The sequence below is a fragment of the Salmo salar genome, chromosome 20 (assembly GCF_965601325.2).
Source record: "Salmo salar chromosome 20, fSalSal1, whole genome shotgun sequence".
Taxonomy (NCBI): domain Eukaryota; kingdom Metazoa; phylum Chordata; class Actinopteri; order Salmoniformes; family Salmonidae; genus Salmo; species Salmo salar.
In genome coordinates, this window is record NC_138310.1 from 75,309,058 (window position 1) to 75,330,478 (window position 21,421).

A 21,421-nucleotide genomic window follows, 5' to 3' on the forward strand; every position below is an offset into this window, starting at 1 on the left:
TTAACAAGTGTGCCTTGTTAAAAGTTAATTTGTGGAATGTCTTTCCTTCTTAACCTCTATGGGCTAGGTGGGACGCTAGCGTGCCACCCGTGGTGCACTCCATCAACAGCAGGTGCATTTCAAGAGCGGCAAATTTGAATCCAAATAAATGTCACAATTCAAATTTTTCAAACATACAACTATTTTACACCCTTTGAAAGATAAACATCTCCTTAATCTAACCACGTTTTACGATTTCAAAAAGGTTTTACGGCGAAAGCATAAATTTAGAGTATGTTAGGACAGTACATTTACAAGAGTTGTGTGTAATGTTTTGTCAAGTCAAAGACAGGGTCACCAAAACCATAAAACCAGCTAAAATGATGCACTAACCTTTTACAATCTCCATCAGATGACACTCCTAGGACATTATGTTAGACAATGCATGCATTTTGAGTTCTATCAAGTTCATATTTATATCCAAAAACAGCGTTTTACTATGGCATTGATGTTGAGGAAATCGTTTCCCTCCAATAACCGGCAGTCAAGTCAGCGTCACAAATTAAATAATTAAAATTAGAAAACATTGGTAAAATATTATATTGTCATTTAAAGAATTATAGATTTACATCTCTTGAACGCAATCAACTTGCCAGATTTAAAAATAACCTTACTGGGAAATCACACTTTGCAATAATCTGAGCACTGCGCCCAGAAAAATACGCGTTGCGATACAGACTAGACGTCATGTTGGGGAGATCTAAAATCGAAAATACTATGTAAATAATCCATTACCTTTGATTCTCTTCATCAGATGTCACTTCCAGGTATCACAGGTCCATAACGAATGTAGTTTTGTTCAAAAAAGCTCATCATTTATGTCCAAAAATCTCCGTCTTGTTAGCACATGATCTAAGCCAGCCGGACTTCTCGTCATGAACGAGGGGAAAAAATATATTTATGTTCGTTCAAACATGTCAAACGTTGTATAGCATAAATCATTAGGGCCTTTTTTAACCAGAACATGAATAATATTCAAGGTGGACGAATGCATACTCTTTTATAACGTATTGGAACGAGGGTACCCAACATGAACTCGCGCGCCAGGTGTCTAATGGGACATCATCGTTCCATGGCTCTTGTTCGGTCAGATCTCCCTCCAGAAGACTCAAAACACTTTGTAAAGGCTGGTGACATCTAGTGGAAGCAATAGGAAGTGCCAAAATATTCCTCAGCCCCTGTGTTTTTCAATGGGATAGGTTTAAAGGTAATACAACACATCAGGTATCCACTTCCTGTCAGAAAATGTCTCAGGGTTTTGCCTGCCAAATGAGTTCTGTTATACTCACAGACACCATTCAAACAGTTTTAGAAACTTTAGAGTGTTTTCTATCCATATATAATAAGTATATGCATATTCTAGTTACTGGGTAGGATTTGTAACCAGATTAAATCGGGTACATTTTTTTTATCCAGACGTGCAAATGCTGCCCCCTAGCCCTAACAGGTTAATGCGTTTCAGCCAATCAGTTGTGTTGTGACAAGATATGGGTGGTATATTTGGTAAAACACCAACTCCATATTATGGCAAGAACAGCTCAAATAAGCAAAGAGAAACGACAGTCTGATGAGTCCAAATTTTAGATTTCTGGTTCCAACTGCCGTGTCTTTGTGAGACACCGAGTAGGTGAACGGATGATCTCCGCATGTGTAGTTCCCACCGTGACTCATGGAGGAGGAGGTGTGATGGTGTGGGGGTGCTTTGCCGATGACACTGTCAGTGATTTATTTAGAATTCAAGGCACACTTAATCAGCATGGCTACCACAGCATTCTGCAGCGATGCACCTTCCCATCTGGTTCACACTTAGTTGGACTATCATTTGTTTTTCAACAGGACAATGACCCAAAACACACCTCCAGACTGTGTAAGGGCTATTTGATCAAGGAGAGTGGAGTGCTGCATCAGATGACCTGGCCTCCACAATCACCCAACCTCAACCCAATTGAGATGGTTTGGGATGAGTTGGACCGCAGGGTGAAGGGAAAGCCGCCAACAAGTGCTCAGCATGTGTGGGAACTCCTTCAAGACTGTTGGAAAAGCATTCCAGGTGAAGCTGGTTGAGAGAATGCCAAGAGTGTGCAAAGCTGTCATCAAGGCAAAGGGTGGCTACTTTGAAGAATCTCAAATATATTAGGATTTTTTTCTACTGTTTTGGTTACTACATGATTCCACATTTTATTTCATAGTTTTGATGTCTTCACTATTATTCTACAATGTAGAAAATAGTCAAAATAAAGAAAAACCATTGAATGAGTAGGTGTGTCCAAACTTTTGACTGGTACTGTGTATACACACACACACACACACACACACACACACACACACACACACACACACACACACACACACACACACACACACACACACACATCACCCCTCATAAAGACCCTGTGGGACAGGACACAGATGGTTATGTAACACTATGTGAAGCAGGGGGCTTGCCAAAACATGCCCCCTTGCAAGGGGGTGGGGGTTGGAGGTTTTCTTGCTGTCTCGAGCTTCAAGCTCTTTTTCTGTGTGTTGACTAACAATGTTTCATTGTGGATCCATAAAGCAATCAATCGTGCGTGCAAGTGCAGATCTATTTTTATCCCTCTAATGGGGGATAGGATTATGTGCAGTGTTCTCTGATTACATTTGAACATCTACCTTTAGTGTGCACCCCTTGCTACTCCTCTTTACATAGTGTGATTTCTTACCCTTTGCTGCCACCTAGTGGTGACCGACCCCCACTGCTGTTTCCCCACAGGGCCGAGGCGGTAAGAAGTTCCACATTGAGCTGAAGGAGATCATGGAGAGGGACCCTCTGTCCCAGCTGTGTGAGAACGAGAAGGACCTCATCTGGACACTACGCTACGACTGCATGGAGAACTTCCCCCAGTCACTGCCCAAACTGCTGCTCTCCGTCAAGTGGAGCAAACATGAGGACATGGCCCAGGTACATACATTTACATTTTGTCATTTAGCAGACACTCTCTTATCCAGAGCAACTTACAGTAGTGAGTGCATACCTTTTCATACTATGCCACATGAACCTGGCCTGTGTATTAACACAATCAATTCCTTCTGAATTGCAATAAACTATTCTATTCATTCCAGTCTGATGAAAATGTTGTCTGAGTGTGCATCAATGGTCAGATCCTAAATGGACCCCTAGCCCATACCACTATGCCCCTCATCAGTCACCTTCAAAGATCTGCTGTGCTCCTGTATTGGTTATAAAGCATAGTGAATGACCTGTATCTCTCTGTCTCTCAGCTCCAGGCCTTGCTGCAGATCTGGCCCAAGCTGAGTCCCAGGGACGCTCTGGAGCTGCTTGACTTTAACTACCCAGACCAGTACGTCAGAGAGTACGCTGTGGGCTGCCTGAGGGATATGAGGTAGTCCACACACACTCGCACAAAGCTATTCCTAGTTCACTTACTGTTGTAATGACTTACTCACTGCCTCTCTCTCCCTCCTCTCCCCCTCTCCCCCCCAGTGATGAGGAGTTGTCTCAGTATCTGCTCCAGCTGGTCCAGGTGTTACGTTATGAACCCTACTATGACTGTGCCCTCACCCGATTCCTGCTGAACAGAGCTCAGTGCAACCGCAACATAGGACACTTCCTCTTCTGGCATCTCAGGTGAGCGAGAGAGACTTGTGTACATGAAAGAGCAAGAGAGAGCATGTGTGCAAAGAACAAAAAATGCATTTTCAGAGATATAGGCTGTACTTCTTTCATGGTATAATTTCAGTGAGGTGAAGTATGTTAACCAACGCCAGGTATGAGTAACTGTAGGGTGACTGCGCTGCCCCCTGCAGGTCAGAGATGCACATGCCAGCCGTCTCTGTCCAGTTCTCTCTCATCCTGGAGGCCTACTGTCGCGGCAGCATCCCTCACATTGAGGTCCTGAAGAAACAGGTAGGACCCCAACACACCCGTCCTGACTCCAACCTTAAGTCATGAGTTAATCACTACAGTACATCTATTTCTGTCACCACCACTAATTCTATAGTTTCCTCTGTCACTTCAGAATGGGGTTATTTATAAAGAAGTCAGATGACAGCAGCCTGACCTCTAACCTCTGACCTCTACTGTATTAGCCCAGACATCCGCACTGCTGGCAGCTTCCTCCCACTTCCTGTCCATCAATGTCCATCCCCCCTCTCCTTCCTGTTTTGGAGTTAGCTACCACACTGTGGGATGTTTCAGGAAGACCATGCTGTCATGCATAGCATCCTTGTCATATTTGGAAGGCAATTGCATTATAGTGCATAAATACCACATACATCCGTGGTATAATTGAATCATTATTTCATTATTACATCACATTGTAACAACATTACACCCCCTCTCTCCCTCTAGGTGGAGGCTCTGAGCAAGCTGAAGTCTGTGAATGAGCTGATCAAGCTGGGCACCATCAAGAATGCCCGCAGTAAGACCAAGGAGGCCATGCTCACCAAAGAGGCCATGATGACTTGTCTGAGACAGAGTGGCTACACAGAGACCCTCTCTGACCTGCACTCCCCTCTCAACCCCAGTGTCCTGCTCTCTGGAATCAAGTAAGGGTCAGGGGGGAGAGGTTAAAGGGGAGTGGAGAGGGTGATCTGAGAGTGGATGTGGTTGCATGACTTTGATTTGACAATTTTTTTTATTTTTCTTGTTCTTCTCTTTTCATTTGTCTCGCCCCTCCCTGCTCTCCCCCCTCCTCCCCCTTGCCAGTGTGGAGAAGTGTCGGTACATGGACTCGAAGATGAAGCCTCTGTGGATCGTCTACAACAACAAGCTGCTGGGGGGAGACACCCTGGGAATCATCTTCAAGAACGGAGACGGTACGAGGGCCGAGGGAGGGAGGGAGGGAGGGAGGGAGGGAGGGAGGGAGGGAGGGAGGGAGGGAGGGAGGGAGGGAGGGAGGGAGGGAGGGAGGGAGGTGGATCTAACAGAGGAAATGTAAGATCACTAAAGTTCAGGGGGAGAGAGGGAGTGGAGGAGAGTGAGAGGGAAGAATAGTGAGGTCAAGATGGAGGGATGTGTATTATGGAAGGTGAAAGAAGATGGAAGGATGAATGAAGGACTGTAATTGTGTTTCTCTCTCTCTCCCTCGCTCCAGACCTGAGACAAGACATGTTGACACTGCAGATCTTGAGGTTGATGGACCTGCTATGGAAGGAGGCCAATCTGGACCTCAGGTGTGTATATTAATATGATAAGAGATGTGTGTGTGTGTGTGTGTGTGTCCTCAGGCGGACTCTGTCAGTCAGGCTTGTTTGTTCCTGCTCTCTGTAGGGAAGAGGAAGCTGTGTCGGGGGGAACCCTAATCACCCCCTGCTAGCCTGACCTCTAACCCTCCACATCCATACCCCCAGCATCACACACACACTACCCTGCTTCTCATCCTAATCAAATCCACACACACACACACACACACACACACATCTGGAGCCAAGCAGTGTGTGGGATTGTTTTGACAGTTGAGCTTGGGGGCAGGCCTTTAGGTTACAGGGACAAGGGTTCAGAGAGGAGAGGGAGCTCTGCAGAGAGGATGAGGATGATGATGAAAATGGTGAGGATAATGAAACCACTGTGATGTGGTGTTTGGAGCGTAATCATGCGTACATTCTGGTCGTGTGTCGAGACAGAGCGGGGGGGAAATGATAGGATGCATCTCAATGGTGTTTATGATAATTAATTGGAACAAAATGCTTCCTCGTGTCTGTGCAGAATTGTACCTTACGGTTGCCTAGCAACTGGGGACCGGTCAGGGCTGATCGAGGTGGTGTCGTCGGCGGATACCATCGCCAACATCCAGCTGACCAGCAGCAACGTAGCAGCCGCCGCAGCCTTCAACAAGGATGCGCTACTTAACTGGCTCAAAGAGAAGAACTCTGGGTAAGACCGCACTTTTTTAATATAAAAAATGTGTATTACTGACCTATTTCATAGATACAGTGCCTTCTGAAAGTATTCAAACCCCTTGACTTTTTCCATGTTACGTCACAGCCTTATTCTGAAATGGATTTTTTTTTTAAATATATATATATATATATATATATATATATATATATAAATCCTCATCAATCTACACACAATACCCCATAATGATAAATCAAAAACAGGTTTTTAGATATTTTTGCAAATGTATTAAAAACAGAAATACCTTATTTACATAACTATTCAGACCCTTTGCTATGAGACATGAAATTGAGCTCAGGTGCATCCTGTTTCCATTGATCATCCTTGTTCAACTTGATTGGAGTCCACCTGTGGTAAATTCAATTGATTGGACATGATTTGGACAGGCACACACCTGTCTATATAAGGTGCCACAGTTGACAGTGCATGTCAGAGCAAAAACCAAGTCATGAGGTCGAAGGAATTGTCCATAGACCGCTGAGACAGGATTGTGTCGAGACACAGATCTGGGGATGGGTACCAAAAAATGTCTGCAGCATTGAAGGTCCCCAAGAACACAGTGGCGTTCATCATTCTTAAATGGAAGGGGTCGTGATACTGAGCGATCGGTGGAGAAGGGCCTTGGTCAGGGAGGTGACCAAGAACCCGATGGTCACTCTGGTCAGAGCTCCAGAGTTTCTCTGTGGAGATGGAAGAACCTTCTAGAAGGACAACCATCTCTGCAGCACTCCACCACTCAGGCCTTTATCGTAGAGTGGCCAGAAGGAAGCCACTCCTCAGTAAAAGGCACATGACAGCCCAATTGGAGTTTGCCAAAATGCACCTGACCATGAGAAACAAGATTCTCTGGTCTGATGAAACCAAGATTGAACTCTTTGGCCTGAATGCCAAGCGTCACATCTGGAGGAAACCTGGCACCGTCCCTAAGGTGAAGCATGGTGGTGGCAGCATCATGCTGTGGGGATGTGTTTCCGCAGCAGGGACTGGGAGACTAGTCAGGATTGAGGCAAAGATGAATGAAGCAAAGTACAGAGATCCTTGATAAAAACCTGATCCAGAGTGCTCAGGACCTCAGACTGAGGTGAATGTTCACCTTCCAACAGGACAACAACCCTAAGCACACAGCCAAGACAACACAGAAGTGGCTTCGGGACAAGTCTCTGAATGTCCTTGAGTGGCCCAGCCAGAACCCGGACTTGAACCTGATCACACATCTCTGGAGAGACCTGAAAATAGCTGTGCAGCGACGCTCCACATCCAACCTGAGAGCTTGAGAGGATCTGCAGAGAAGAATGGGAGAAACTCCACAAATACTGTACATGTGTGCCAAGCTTGTAGCGTCATACCCAAGAAGACTTGAGGCTGAAATCGCTGCCAAAGGTGCTTCAACAAAGTACTGAGTAAAGGGTCTGAATACTTATGTAAATGTTTTTTATTTTGATAATTTAGCAAAACTTTCTAAAAACCCGTTTTTGCTTTGTCATGAGGTATTGTGTGTAGATTGATGATGTAATAAATTTAGAATAAAGCTGTAACCTAACAAAATGTTGAATAAGTCAAGGGGTCTGAATTCTTTCCGAAGACACTGTATGTATATAACAGGCAACATGTTAGTGAGCTGCTGTGCTTTGGCGGTGCAAACCCAGTGAAGTCTCCCACTTGGCCAACACTTTGGTTTGTGTTTGTGTACTATGCAGAGATGCTCTGGAGAAGGCGATCGAGGAGTTCACCCTGTCATGTGCAGGCTACTGCGTGGCCACCTACGTCCTGGGGATAGGTGACCGCCACAGTGACAACATCATGGTCCGCAGCACTGGACAGGTGGGTAGAGGTGCTCCCCAGTACGACAGGCTAAATCACCCAGGTTCATTTATGGTCTTTTAATGGAGTTCAGAATCAAGTTCTTACATCCTGTGTGTCTCTCAGCTCTTCCACATAGACTTTGGGCATATCCTGGGGAACTTCAAGTCCAAGTTTGGCATCAAGAGGGAACGCGTCCCCTTCATCCTGACCCATGACTTCATCCACGTCATCCAACAGGGAAAGACAGGCAACACTGAGAAGTTTGGCAGGTGAGCTTCTGTCCCCTTTCATTACTCAGGTGATCCAGGCCTAGTTTTTATCATTTATCTATGTGCTAGTTGAGTGAATGTAGAGTGAACAGAACGTGTGTGTTGTGCCTAGTTTCCGTAATTACTGTGAACAAGCCTACCTGATTCTGAGGCGGAATGGGAACCTCTTCATCACCCTGTTTGCCCTCATGCTGACTGCTGGACTGCCCGAGCTCACCTCCGTCAAGGATATACAGTACCTAAAGGTAAGTCGCACACACGCACACACACACACACACACACACACACACACACAGACACGCAGTATATAGTTGGCCGCTTCACATGGGCTACAGTTTACGTGTGCTACAGAAATATAGTGTCCAAAATCATGTATGTTATGTTGCAATAAGAGTAGTTGTTAAGGCTCTTCCTCCCTCCCCTTCTCCCATGTAGGACTCTCTGGCCCTGGGGAAGACTGACGACGAAGCACTGAAACAGTTCCGCCAGAAGTTTGACGAGGCGCTGAGAGAGAGCTGGACCACCAAAGTCAACTGGATGGCCCACAACGTGGTCAAAGACAACCGCTCCTAGAACACACAGACATCCTGGAGCTGGAGGGTGAAAGGTTAAAGGTCAGGAGGGTCTGGTCTATCCAGTGCTGGGACAACAGTGACAGAGGGGGGTTAGGTGTTGCTAAGAGGTGAAGGCCAGACAGGACTGGGCCTGGGGCTGCAAAGAAGGGAATCTAGAAGACTATCTTAAACACACATGCTCTTACAGGCTTAAATCCCCCTCCCTTTGCCTTTCTTCTGGCTTTTGAAGCTGCTGTGTGCCTCCAGCCAGTCCAGCAGTCCCATTGCCTCTCCCTGATCATGTGACATATTTGTGGGTAATGTGGTTGCGAGTTTTGCACTGCTCAGTGAGAGTCAGAACCCCCCCTCTGAGTTGTGAATGGACAGCCCCCTTGGAGACTGAACTAGACTGAACCAATGAGGAAGGAAGGGGACGGGGGTGGTTTCACCCACCTATTAGCAAGACTTCTGATCTGCCTTGTGTTGGACTAAAGGGAGAGGTCAGGGTTGACCACACCCACTCAAGGCCCCACACCCGTGTCTTAAAACTACGCCAAAACGTGCACATAGCCAGAAGATGTGCGTCTTATTGGACTTTTCCTCGCGAGGCCTCCAGTTCATCTCGAAAGTTTGCCTAAAAACTGCGAGAAGATTGTATTTGTTTAGTTTTTAAAATGTTTATTTTTTATTGCCATTTTAAGATGTTATTCTATAGGAGATGTATATGTGCCAGACTACTTTATTTATATATATATATATATATATACACACACACACACACACACACACACACACACACACACACACACACACACACACACAGAGAGAGACACGCTGCATGGCCAAATTTTCTGGATGCCTCTTCCCGATAGCTAAACAACAACTTTCCACACTCCGCTGTCCCCTCCTAGTAGCTAGCTATTTCCCTCACTAACGTTAGCACAACTTTGGAAAAGCAGTGCTCAGCAAGCTGGGGCAAAGGATACTGTGTCCCGGTGTTGGGAAACAGATTTGCCGTGAATGCTCTCCACACTGAATAGACTATCCCAGTGACATCCAGAAGGTTACCAATATTATAGTATTTCTCATGAAGGCTGTTATCCTACTTGGAGTAAAAAAAAACTGTAGGAAAACATTTCATGAGTTAACATTGATTTGGTGGTTTAGCTCTTGGGAAGAGGTGTCCAGTGGGGGCAGTTCGGTCACGCCGCTTCAGCCTTTGAGAAATGGGGTGAATTAGACCATCAAATACTGGAACCATTTGAAATACGAGGAAGAGAGAGCTTAAAATGTTTCTAGAACTTAATTTTGTGTTCCTGCTTTGGAATGTGGATGTAACATTCCTGTGTTCCATTTTATCAAATCATGGTTGTTGTTGGACAAACAGAACAGGCACAAAGGGGTAGTCATAACCACACGACCCCATGGAGGTTTTATCACGACCCCATGGAGATTCTGTCTTAGACATAGACTTGCCTACGGATGTCAGATCTAGTCTTTCAAAGCACCGAACTGCTCACATGACAATAACCACAATGAATATACGAAGCATGTTACTAAAATGCCTTTTAGGACCAAAACAAAGAAAACCTTCAGTTGATTTAGGTTGGTTTTTACTGTGTTTTAAAGAATCTGTTCAGAAATGGAATGTTTGTGTAAAATGTGTTGCTTTCTTTTTCAGTGTTGTTGTTTTTTAGAACAGCCAAATTGGGCGGAGTTTAAGACCTATGGAAGGGGTTTGCCAGCAGAGGGCGTAACACTGCGATTCAAAGCTACTTCCTGGTTTTGTCATGAGATGCTCTCTGTTTTGATTTTGTGCAATATCCGTATAGGAGTCTACATGTATATTATGTAAATGAACCCTTGGGCCCTAATGCCTGAGGCTATAATGGTTGTCACTGTGGGTTAATATGTATTGCTGCTGTATTTCTCACCGCTAGCCTTCGTAAGTCTCTCAGACACTGAATATTGTCAAATGTACAGGCTTTTATTGTTTTGCTGTTTTTTGTTTTCATATGAGTTTTATTAAAGTTATTTTCCATCTAACTGGATTTTCCTTTTGTAATACATTTTTGTGTGTGTTTGCGTGTGTGTGCCCGTTCAATCACGGCAGTGCCAGCGTGTCTGTGAATAAGATGTGGTATATTTCCTGAACAACTTCGCAGGGCACAATGACGAGCACAGATTTGGTCCCTGTGCCTAGGATACTGTGATGAATGCAGATTGATTCCAGGCCCAGAAATCCTCCATTCTTTCCATTGTGGTTGTGTGAGGGAGGGAGGGAGGGAGGGAGGGAGGGAGGGAGGGAGGGAGGGCCATTGCGGGGCCCATCTTTGCTCTGCTGGAGGGGACCAACATGCCTCTCTACTGATGTCATGTGGTGATGTCATACATGGTGGAGTAGCCAATAACCCTTATCGCCAGAATATGGATCCTAAATAGAACTTGGTTGTGGGTAAACAGCTAACAGGATTCAATTTGGAAATGGCAGGTCACAGTGCTATGTAGCTGTTAATACCTGCAAATATCATGATTGATAGGTTGTTGTTTGTCTGCGAGCTGTCCAGTTGAACACAAGCTTGTTTGATTGGGTCAAAAGTGATAACTGAAAACAAAGTGTGAAAAGGAAGTGATATAATTACATACAGTTCCCGCTTGTTCTAAGTCAGCAACACTCATTGACTCAACTACTACATGTGCTGTCTTCTTTGACTGCAATGGCTAATTATAGAGCATTCATGCAATGATTTGCCATTTTATAATTTCCCAGCAATCTAGCTTGGGTAATAGTTGTTTACTTCAAGAACTCTGAATTCAAACGGGGATAGCCCCTCCCTCCCCTATTCAATTTTCTTCCCACACAAGTATTTTGTGTTTGTCCCCTATTCTCTGTCTGCAGTTGAAATAACTAGTCTTTTCTCTTGCTCTTTGTGTTTCCAGTGGCACTGATGACGAAGACCCCAGGTGAACCCATTCGCTCTGTTTGAATCTTCCTCAGTACTGTATTCACCGTCATAACACAGCTGTAGGTCACTCTTGACGTCAGTGAAGGCCAAACAAGTTGTTGACGGCCCTAAGTCCTGTATAAGACCATTTTCCACATCACACAGACGTCTTCAGAGGGCCTGTCTACCTTTCTCATATGTATCCTTACCTTGTTCAAAGTTGACAATCAGGTGAATGAATGAATTAGTCCGAGCACACCGTGTTGATGTCTGTGATACCAAACCAGGTCATTGACAGCCTTAAACCCTAACATTAGTGAATGGAACAAGCCAGAGTAGCAGATCCTGAGTGTCTAATAATCACAAGCTATGAGATGTGTATTTGTGGCGTTTGGCCAGTGACTCACGCTTGACACCAATTTCCTTTTCAATGTCCACCAACATTGAATGGTAATGGGGTTAGAGCCCTCGATCTTGGTCTCCTGGGTACGTAGGAGGCCTGTGTGATATTGAGGGGTTTCCTGCCTTCTGTAGATCTGTGTGCAATGTGTCTGTTTTGGTCTATGATAGCCTATAGGGAGGAGGTCAGAGACCTGGCAGTGTGGTGCCTGGACAACAACCTCTTCACTCATTGTCATCAAGATGAAGGAGCTGATCGCGGACTACAGGAAACGAAGGGGCTAGCACGCCCCCATCCACATGGGGCTCTAGTGGAGCGGTTTGAGAGCTTAAAGTTCCTTGGTGTCCACATCACTGAGGAACTAACATGGTCCACACACACACCCACACAGTTGTGAAGAGGACACGGCAGCGCCTCTTCCCCCTCAGGCAGCTGCAAACAATTGGCATAGGCCTTGAAATACATCCACAGGTACACTTCCAATTGACTCAAATGAAGTCAATTAGCCTATCAGAAGCTTCTAAAGCCATGACATAATTTTCTGGAATTTTCCAAGCTGTTTAAAGGCACAGTCAACTTAGTGTATGTAAACTTCTGACCCACTGGAATTGTGATACAGTGAAATAATCTGTCTGTAAACAATTGTTGGAAAAATTACTTGTGTTATGCACAAAGTAGATGTCCTAACCGACTTGCAAAAACTATAGTTTAAGTTTTAATGACTCCAACCTAAGTGTATGTAAACTTCCCACTTCAACTGTATGTACTGGTTATTTTTTTAACACTTTATTATTATTCCTCGTGTCACTACTTACAATTTTTATTAAATGTTTTATCTTTAACTCTGCATTGTTGGAAAGGACACATAAGTAAGAATTTCACTGTTTATGGGGAAGCAGGTAGCCTAGTGGTTAGAGTGTTGGGCCAGTAACTGAAAGGTTGCTAGATCGAATCCCAGAGCTGACAAGGTAAAAATCTGTTATTCTGCCCCTGAACAAGGCAGTTAAGCCACTGTTCCCCGGTAGAACATCATTGTAAATAAGACTTTCTTCTTAACTGACTTGCCTAGTTAAATAAATCAATAAAAAACTGTTAGTCTACACCTGTTGTTTATAAAGCATGTGACAAATAAAATAGAATTTGACCTGTGTTACTGGCATTCATTTGGAATATCTGTCGGAGCTCTGATCTAGTGTTCAGAAATAGCCCTACATTCAATTTGTTGTTGATACTTGTGCAAGTTGAGGTATTATAAAATGAAGGGTACAGGAATAGAACAGCATCCCCCGACCCACCCCTGTCTGTCTCTATGCTGCAATAGTCTAATTCTCTCTCCCTCCCGGAGGACCTGGCCTGGTGACTCCAGGCTGTCCTTAGTCAACGTGGTTGTGCTGCTGCTGCTCCTGCGGCTAGGGAACCCTGACCTGTTCACCGGACGTGCTTCCTTGTCCCGCACCTGCTGTCTCGACCTCTGAATGCTCGGCTATGAAAAGCAAACTGACATCTACACTGTGATTATTATTTGACCCTGCTGGTCATCTATGAACGACATCTTGAAGAACAATCAGGAATTAAATGATAATGTCCACCTGGCACAGGTTTCTTCCTAGGTTCCTGCCTTTCTAGGGAGTTTTTCTAGCCACCGTGCTTCTACATTGCTTGCTGTTTGGGGTTTTCGTCTGGGTTTCTGTATAGCTCTTTGTGACATCTGATGTAAAAAGGGCTTTATAAATAAATGTGATTATTGTCTATTGGGTGGCGGGTAGGAGCGTTGGGCCAGTAACCGGAAGGTTGCTGAAATGAGTCCCTGAGCCGCCAAGGTCAAAATCTGTCGTTTTGCCAGTTAACCCCTAACAACAATTGCTCCCCAGGCAAGGATGACCTGGATGTCAATTAAGGCAGCCCCCGCACCTTCCTGATTCAGAGGAGGTTTGTTAAATGCAGTAGACACATTTCGGTTGAAAGCAGTCAGTTGTGATTGGGAGTCCCATAGGGCGGCGCACAATTGGCTCAGCATTGTCCGGGTTCGGCCAGGGTATGCCGTCATCGTAAATAATTGACTTGCCTAGTTAAATAAAGGTTAAATAAAATGTATTAAAAAATATTGCTGTTATGACTTCCAGGAATGACCAGCAGAGGGAGCCATGGTACTTATTTAGGCCTCTTCCAGAAATGGAATAGACTAGACTAGCTCATTTTTCAGACATCAATTCACATCATGGCAAATCCTATACGCATGTTCATAAATCATACATTGCACATCTATACACATGTTAAAAACATGACATGTTCATCTGATTAATGCTCTCTTCACTGACCTTTATACCTGGGCATGGTTGACACCTGCGGCTCCAGTCATGGACTAATCAATCAGAAGTTATGCAGAATAGGAGTGATTGTGCAACTACACTGAACAAAAATAAACACAAAATGTAAAGTGATGGTTTCATGAGCCGAAATAAAAGTTACCAGAAATGTTACGTTCACAAATTTGTTTACGTCCCTGTTAGTGAGCATTTCTCCTTTGCCAAGGTAATCCATCCATCTGACAGGTGTGGTATATCAAGAAGCTGATTAAAAAGCACGATCATTACACAGGTGCACCTTGTGCTGGGGGCAATAAAAGACCACTATGTGCAATTTTTTGTCACACAACACAATGCCACAGATGTTTCAAGTTTTCAGGGACCGTGCAGTTGGCATGCTGACTGCAGGAATGTCCAACGGTGCTGTTGCCAGATAATTAAATGTTAATTTCTCTACCATAAGCCACCTCCAACGTTGTTTTAGAGAATTTGTCACCGTACTATTTACATTGACAACCCCCTCCCCCTCCCCTCCGTTTTGTACACTGCTTCTACTCACTGTTAATCTATACATAGTCACTTCACCCCTACCTACTGTGGCAGATCAGGGGGTTTGGTCAAGACCTTTACACAGATCAGACACGGACAGAGTAGGACTAGCTCAGTTTCAAGGGTGTTTATTTAAATAATAAATCAAAAAGAAAAGGATAGGTCTCCCCCATGAGACCCTCCCCGGGATACCATCTTCTGGTCTCCAGGTCTTGCTGTATCCTGTCGGGCACAAAAACTGAACACCCTCCTCATACCACTGCAACCGTCCCCAACTATACGGGAGTCCTTTCTTTCTTTCTTTCTTTCTTTCTTTCTTTCTTTCCTTCCTTCCTTCCTTCCTTCCTTCCTTCCTTCCCTTCCCCCAACTATACGGGAGTCCTTTCTTTCTTTCTTTCTTTCTTTCTTTCTTTCTTTCTTTCTTTCTTTCTTTCTTTCTTTCTTTCCTTCCTTCCTTCCTTCCTTCCTTCCTTCCTTCCTTCCTTCCTTCCTTCCTTCCTTCCTTCCTTCCTTCCTTCCTTCCTTCCTTCCTTCCTTCCTTCCTTCCTTCCTTCCTTCCCTTCCCCCCCCCCCCCCCCCCCCCCCACTCTCTGCCTGTGTGCTGCCCTTCTGGCAGCTTTATGGGCCTTGCACAGCTGGTGAACAATTAGCCCTTGATTACTCACCAACTCCCAATCAGCCCCAATTAGTCCTGGCCAGAGAGCCAATCGAGACCTGGCACGTCCAACAAATGAAGCCATCGCCTCATGATGTATACTCCGTATGTCACCAGGCCTTGACGAGTCTCCCCCTGGTGGCTGACCTGCTGTACGCCACACTACATGTACAAATTACCTCAACTAACCTGTAACCCCTGTATATAGCCTCGTTATTGTTATTTTATTGTGTTACTTTTTACTTGGTAAATATTTTCTTAACTCTTCTTTAACTGTGCTTTTGGTTAGGGCTTGTAAGTAAACATATCACGGTAAGGTCTACACTTGTTGTATTCGGCGCATGTGACAAATAGTTTGATTTGAAACGTACAACAAGTAGCGGTGCTGATGTCAACATTGTGAACAGTGCGTCATGGTGGGGTTATGGTATGGGCAGGCATAAACTACGGACAACAAAAACAATTGCACAATAGCAATTTGAATGCACGGAGATACCATGACAAGATCCTGAGGTCCATTGTCGTGCCTTTTATCCGCCGCCATCACCTCATGTTTCAGCAAGGATCTGTACACAATTCCAGAGAGATGAAAATGTTCCAGTTCTTCCATGGCCTGCATACACACCAGACATGTCACCCATTGAGCTGCTTGTAATGCTCTGGATTGATATGTACAACAGCTTGTTTCAGGTCCCGTAAATATCCAGCAACTTCAGAAAGCCATTGGAGAGGAGTGGGAGAACATTCCACAATCAACAGCCTGATCAACTCTATGCGAAGGAGATGCGTCACGCTGCATGAGGCAAATGTGGTCACACAAGATACTGACTGGTTTTCTGATCCATGCATTCCTTTCTAAGGTATTTATGACCAATGCATATCTGTATTCCCAGTCGTGAAATCCATCAATTAGGGCCTAATTAGTTTATTTCACTGATTTCCTTACATGAACTGTAACTCAGTAAAATCTTTGATATTGTTGCATGTTGCATTTATATTTTTGTTGGCTGTATATATACAGTGGCAAGAACGTATGTGAACCCTTTGGAAATACCTGGATTTCTGCATAAATTTGTCATAGAATTGGATCTGATCTTCATCTAGGTCACAACAATAGACAATCACAGTCTGCTTAAACTAATAACACAAACAATTATGTTTTCATGTCTTTATTGAACGGACTGTGTAAACATTCACAGTGCAGGGTGGAAAAACCACATGAACCCTTGGATTTAATAACTGGTTGACCCTCCTTTAGCAGCAATGACCTCAACCAAACGTTTTCTTTTGTTGCAGATCAGACCTGCACAACGGTCAGGAGGAATTTTGGACCATTCCTCTTTACAAAACTGTTTCAGTTCAGCAATATTCTTGGGATGTCTGGTGTGAACTGCTCTCGAGGTCATGCCACAGCATCTCAATCGGGTTGAGGTCAGGACTCTGACTGGGCCGCTCCAGAAGGCGTATTTTCTTCTGTTGAAGCCATTCTGTTCTTGATTTACTTCTGTGTTTTGGGTCATTGTCCTGTTGCATCACCCAACTTCTGTTGAGCTTCAATTGGCGGACAAATAGCCTAACATTCTCCTGCAAAATGTCTTGATAAACTTGAATTCATTTTTCTGTCGATGATAGCAAGCTGTCCAGGCCCTGAGGCAGCAAAGCAGCCCCAAACTATGATGCTCCCTCCACCATACTTTACAGTTGGGATGAGGTTTTGATGTTGATGTGCTGTGTCTTTTTTTCTCCACGCATACTCTTGTGTGTTCCTTCCGAACAACTCAAATGTAGTTTCATCTGTCCACAGAATATTTTTCCAGTGGCGCTGTGGAACATCCAGGTGCACTTTTGCAAACTTCAGACATGCAGCAATGTTTTTTTTGGACAGCAGTGGCTTTTTCCGTGGTGTCCTCCCATGAACACCATTCTTGTTTAGTCAACAGAGATGTTAGCATGTTCCAGTTATTTCTGTAAGTCTTTAGCGGACACTCTAGGATTCTTCTTAACCTCATTGTGCTGCACAGTGCTCCTGCAGTCATATTTGCAGGACGGCCACTCCTAGGGAGAGTAGCAACAGTGTTTCTGTCTTTCTCTCGGAGGACCTGAGCCCTAGGACCATGCCTCAGGACTACCTGGCATGATGACTCCTTGCTGTCCCCAGTCCACCTGGCCGTGCTGCTGCTCCAGTTTCATCTGTTCTGCCTGCGGCTAAGGAACCCTGACCTGTTCACCGGACGTGCTTGTTGCACCCTCGACAACTACTATGATGATTATTATTATTTGACCATGCTGGTCATTTATGAACATTTTAACATTTTAACATCTTGACCATGTTCTGTTATAATATCCACCCTGCACAGCCAGAAGAGGACTGGCCACCCCTCATAGCCTGGTTCCTCTCTAGGTTTCTTCCTAGGTTTTTGGCCTTTCTAGGGAGTTTTTCCTAGGGAGTTTTTCCTAGCCACCGTGCTTCTTTCACATGCTTTGCTTGCTGTTTGGGGTTTTAGGCTGGGTTTCTGTACAGCACTTTGAGATATCAGCTGATGTACGAAGGGCTATATAAAAATACATTTGATTTGAACTTTCTTCATTTATAGACAATTTGTCTTACCGTGGACTGATGAACATCAAGGCTTTTAGAGGTACTTTTGTAACCCTTTCCAGCTTTATGCAAGTCAACAATTCTTAAGTCAACAATTCTTAATTCTAGGTCTTCTGAGATCTTTTGTTTGAGGCATGGTTCACATCAGGCAATGCTTCTTGTGAATAGCAAAATCAAATTTTGTGAGTTTTTTTTTATAGGGCAAGGCAGCTCTAACCAACATCTCAAATTTTGTCTCATTGATTGGACTCCAGGTTAGCTGACTCCTGACTCAATTAGCTTTTGGAGAAGTCATTAGCCTAGGGGTTCACATACTTTTTCCGACCTACACTGTGACTGTTTAAATTATGTATTCAATATAGACAAGCAAAATACAATAATTTGTGTGATATTAGTTTAAGCACACTATGTTTGTCTATTGTTGTGACTTAGATGAAGATCAGATCAAATTTGATGACCAATTTATGCAGAAATCCAGGTAATTCCAAAGGGTTCACATACTTTTTCTTTCCACTGTGTAATTTAATAACCACTGATTTTATTTAACATATTGCATGGATATGCATTGCTTAATCATATCTTTCCATAAATGTTCCTATGGTTAGATGCTCCCAGATCTACGATAAATAGAATACATTGTACAGTAATATTGGGGTGTGCTTTAAATGGAGAGGATTTCTGGTTAAATAAATCTGTTCTGTCAGTAAGTACTGCTGGTAAGAGATACACACCCGCCATCTAGTTGTTCTGCTGCAGTGACTCACTTCTCACCCTGCTTATGGAATCCTACCTATCCCACTGGTGTCTAGGTCCCATCGGTATCTGGGTACAGGACACTCAAAGGATGTGTCATAGTGTGTGTGTGTATTGTGTGACATAAACAGTGATTTTTTTTTTAAGAACTCAGTCGGGGTCTCAACTTACTGTTGACAGTCAGAATAGTAGAATACACAAGGTGACATTTGATTGTGCATCAGAAGTTTTTCTCTTGTTATATCCAGTCACTGACAGTCACTCAATTAGCCCATGTCAGGTAACATTTTTTTTAGATTGGTAAATTAGTCTAGCCAGCGTGGTAAATTAGTCTAGCCAGCGATCTAAATGTATCTAATCATGGTTGAATTAACGACCGGCTTCGAAAGGCAAGTGCCAAGGGGCCCTGACCTCTAGGGGGGCCCCATTGATTTTGTTAGTCACTCTCACTCAGATATCATATTAACATGGCATAAGTCATGCAAAATGTGTAGAATTGCAGGAAATTAGCTTAAAAACTGCAAAAGATTATCTTGACTCTATGACAAGATATGTAGAATTGCAAGAAATTGCCTGTAAAACTGCAAATCTTTCTCTCCTTCGCATGGAAAAATTTGTAGATTTACATCAAACTTGCTTTATAACTGCAACATTTTCTCTTCACAGTGAAGATGGGGACTAATAAAATGTTTTACCCTCGAGGTGGGGGGCCTCCAAACCAAATCTCACTTCGGCCCCCAAGAAGCTACGGCCGGCCCTGTATGTAGGCCTAATCAACTTTTCAACAATTTAGGTTAATTTAGAAACCTCAAAGTAAGCCCTTTTTTATATTGTTTTCATTGTAGGCTACCATGGACATCTCATTGTAGCACTTCTGATAAATAAAAGTAACTAACAATAGACCACTATAGCGTAATGTAATCTGAGTTATATCACTTATTGTAGTCTGATCAATACTTTAGTGACAATTTACACTTTTTTTCAATTTGTAATTTCACCACTGAGTGTTTTTTTGGACCATCTCTTTTTTTGGACCATTTCTAGCTAGCAGATTGTAACGGGCTAATATGATGCTCCGTTAGCTGTTACAGGCAGTGGCGACCCGTCATTTTGACCCCCACATTTTTATGGGGGGGGGGGGGGGCTTCCTGTTTTGCATGTTATTTTGGCATTAATACGTGTCACATATTAGTTTGCAAACAATGTAAACAAATATATATAAATCATTGAGTTAATTAAGCCGCATACAAACATGGTCTCTTTTTTTTGTTTTCTTGAGTAAGGCAGCTCCAAAATGTAGATGTTTCAGCCTATCTCAGTGCTTTCTGTGGTGGTGGGGCAAGCCAGCAGATTGTGTTATTGTGTTTTGGAAGGTGTTTTATGTTTTTCTGTTTTGTAATGTTTCAAAGGTCTATCGTTATACCGGCATCTACGTAGGCTAATGTCTAGCTGGTTAATGTATGTAATGTAAGGTTGGGGTAAATGAACTGAATGTCAGACCATTCTGACATGCAGCTAGCTATGTCATATTTCATATTCAAATGAAGTGTGTGTGTGTTAGTGTATGTAACAGGATAGCTGTTGTCTCACCTTTAGGACCTCTCTTTAGAAATGGTTGAACTGGATCGAACTGGTCTGAGACTTAGTCTGGTTGGAAAGGGCAGGGAATGGTAAAATAATTGAATAAGTATACAGTTCGTCATCTTTTCCTATACTGGAAAGACCAGGGCCCTTAGACTTCAATGGCCTGGCCTTCTTGGGTAGACTGAGGCTTCGACTGTGTGTGTATTGAGGCGGCAGGTAGCCTAGTGGTTAGAGTGTTGGGCCAGTTACTGGAAGGTTGCTGGGTTGAATCCGCGAGCTGGCAAGATTAAAATCTGTCATTCTGCCTCTGAACTAGGCAGTTAACCCACTGTTCCCCGGTAGGCCATCATTGTAAATAAGAATTTGTTCTTAACTGACTTGCCTAGTTAAATAAAGGTAAATAAAGAATTTGAGTTTTCCTGATCAGGGCCATTTTAATACCTTTCTGACTGACTCTCTCCTGATGACAGCTCTGGTTTTCCTGATCAGGGCCATTTTAATACCTTTCTGACTGACTCTCTCCTTATGACAGCTCTGGTTTTCCTGATCAGGGCCATTTTAATACCTTTCTGACTGACTCTCTCCTGATGACAGCTCTGGTTTTCCTGATCAGGGCCATTTTAATACCTTTCTGACTGACTCTCTCCTGATGACAGCTCTGGTTTTCCTGATCAGGGCCATTTTAATACCTTTCTGACTGACTCTCTCCTGATGACAGCTCTGGTTTTCCTGATCAGGGCCATTTTAATACCTTTCTGACTGACTCTCTCCTGATGACAGCTCTGGTTTTCCTGATCAGGGCCATTTTAATACCTTTCTGACTGACTCTCTCCTGATGACAGCTCTGGTTTTCCTGATCAGGGCCATTTTAATACCTTTCTGACTGACTCTCTCCTGATGACAGCTCTGGTTTTCCTGATCAGGGCCATTTTAATACCTTTCTGACTGACTCTCTCCTGATGACAGCTCTGGTTTTCCTGATCAGGGCCATTTTAATACCTTTCTGACTGACTCTCTCCTGATGACAGCTCTGGTTTTCCTGATCAGGGCCACTTTAATACCTTTC

General features: G+C 43.8%; 1 protein-coding gene across 2 annotated transcripts in view; it reads left to right on the forward strand.

Moving 5' to 3' along the window:
* Positions 1-10,615, forward strand: part of LOC106581359 (phosphatidylinositol 4,5-bisphosphate 3-kinase catalytic subunit beta isoform) — a 96,127-nt gene extending 85,512 nt beyond the window's left edge. For both annotated transcript variants that reach the window (XM_014163366.3, XM_014163367.3), the window contains exons 13-24: positions 2,792-2,980; positions 3,301-3,422; positions 3,524-3,667; positions 3,847-3,946; positions 4,391-4,587; positions 4,748-4,857; positions 5,136-5,214; positions 5,747-5,914; positions 7,636-7,759; positions 7,865-8,010; positions 8,123-8,255; positions 8,446-10,615. In XM_014163366.3, coding sequence (XP_014018841.1) covers positions 2,792-2,980; positions 3,301-3,422; positions 3,524-3,667; positions 3,847-3,946; positions 4,391-4,587; positions 4,748-4,857; positions 5,136-5,214; positions 5,747-5,914; positions 7,636-7,759; positions 7,865-8,010; positions 8,123-8,255; positions 8,446-8,583 — 1,650 coding nt within the window. In that variant the 3' untranslated portion in view covers positions 8,584-10,615. The remainder of the gene's footprint in view (positions 1-2,791; positions 2,981-3,300; positions 3,423-3,523; positions 3,668-3,846; positions 3,947-4,390; positions 4,588-4,747; positions 4,858-5,135; positions 5,215-5,746; positions 5,915-7,635; positions 7,760-7,864; positions 8,011-8,122; positions 8,256-8,445) is intronic.
* The last annotated feature ends 10,806 nt before the right edge of the window (positions 10,616-21,421 follow it).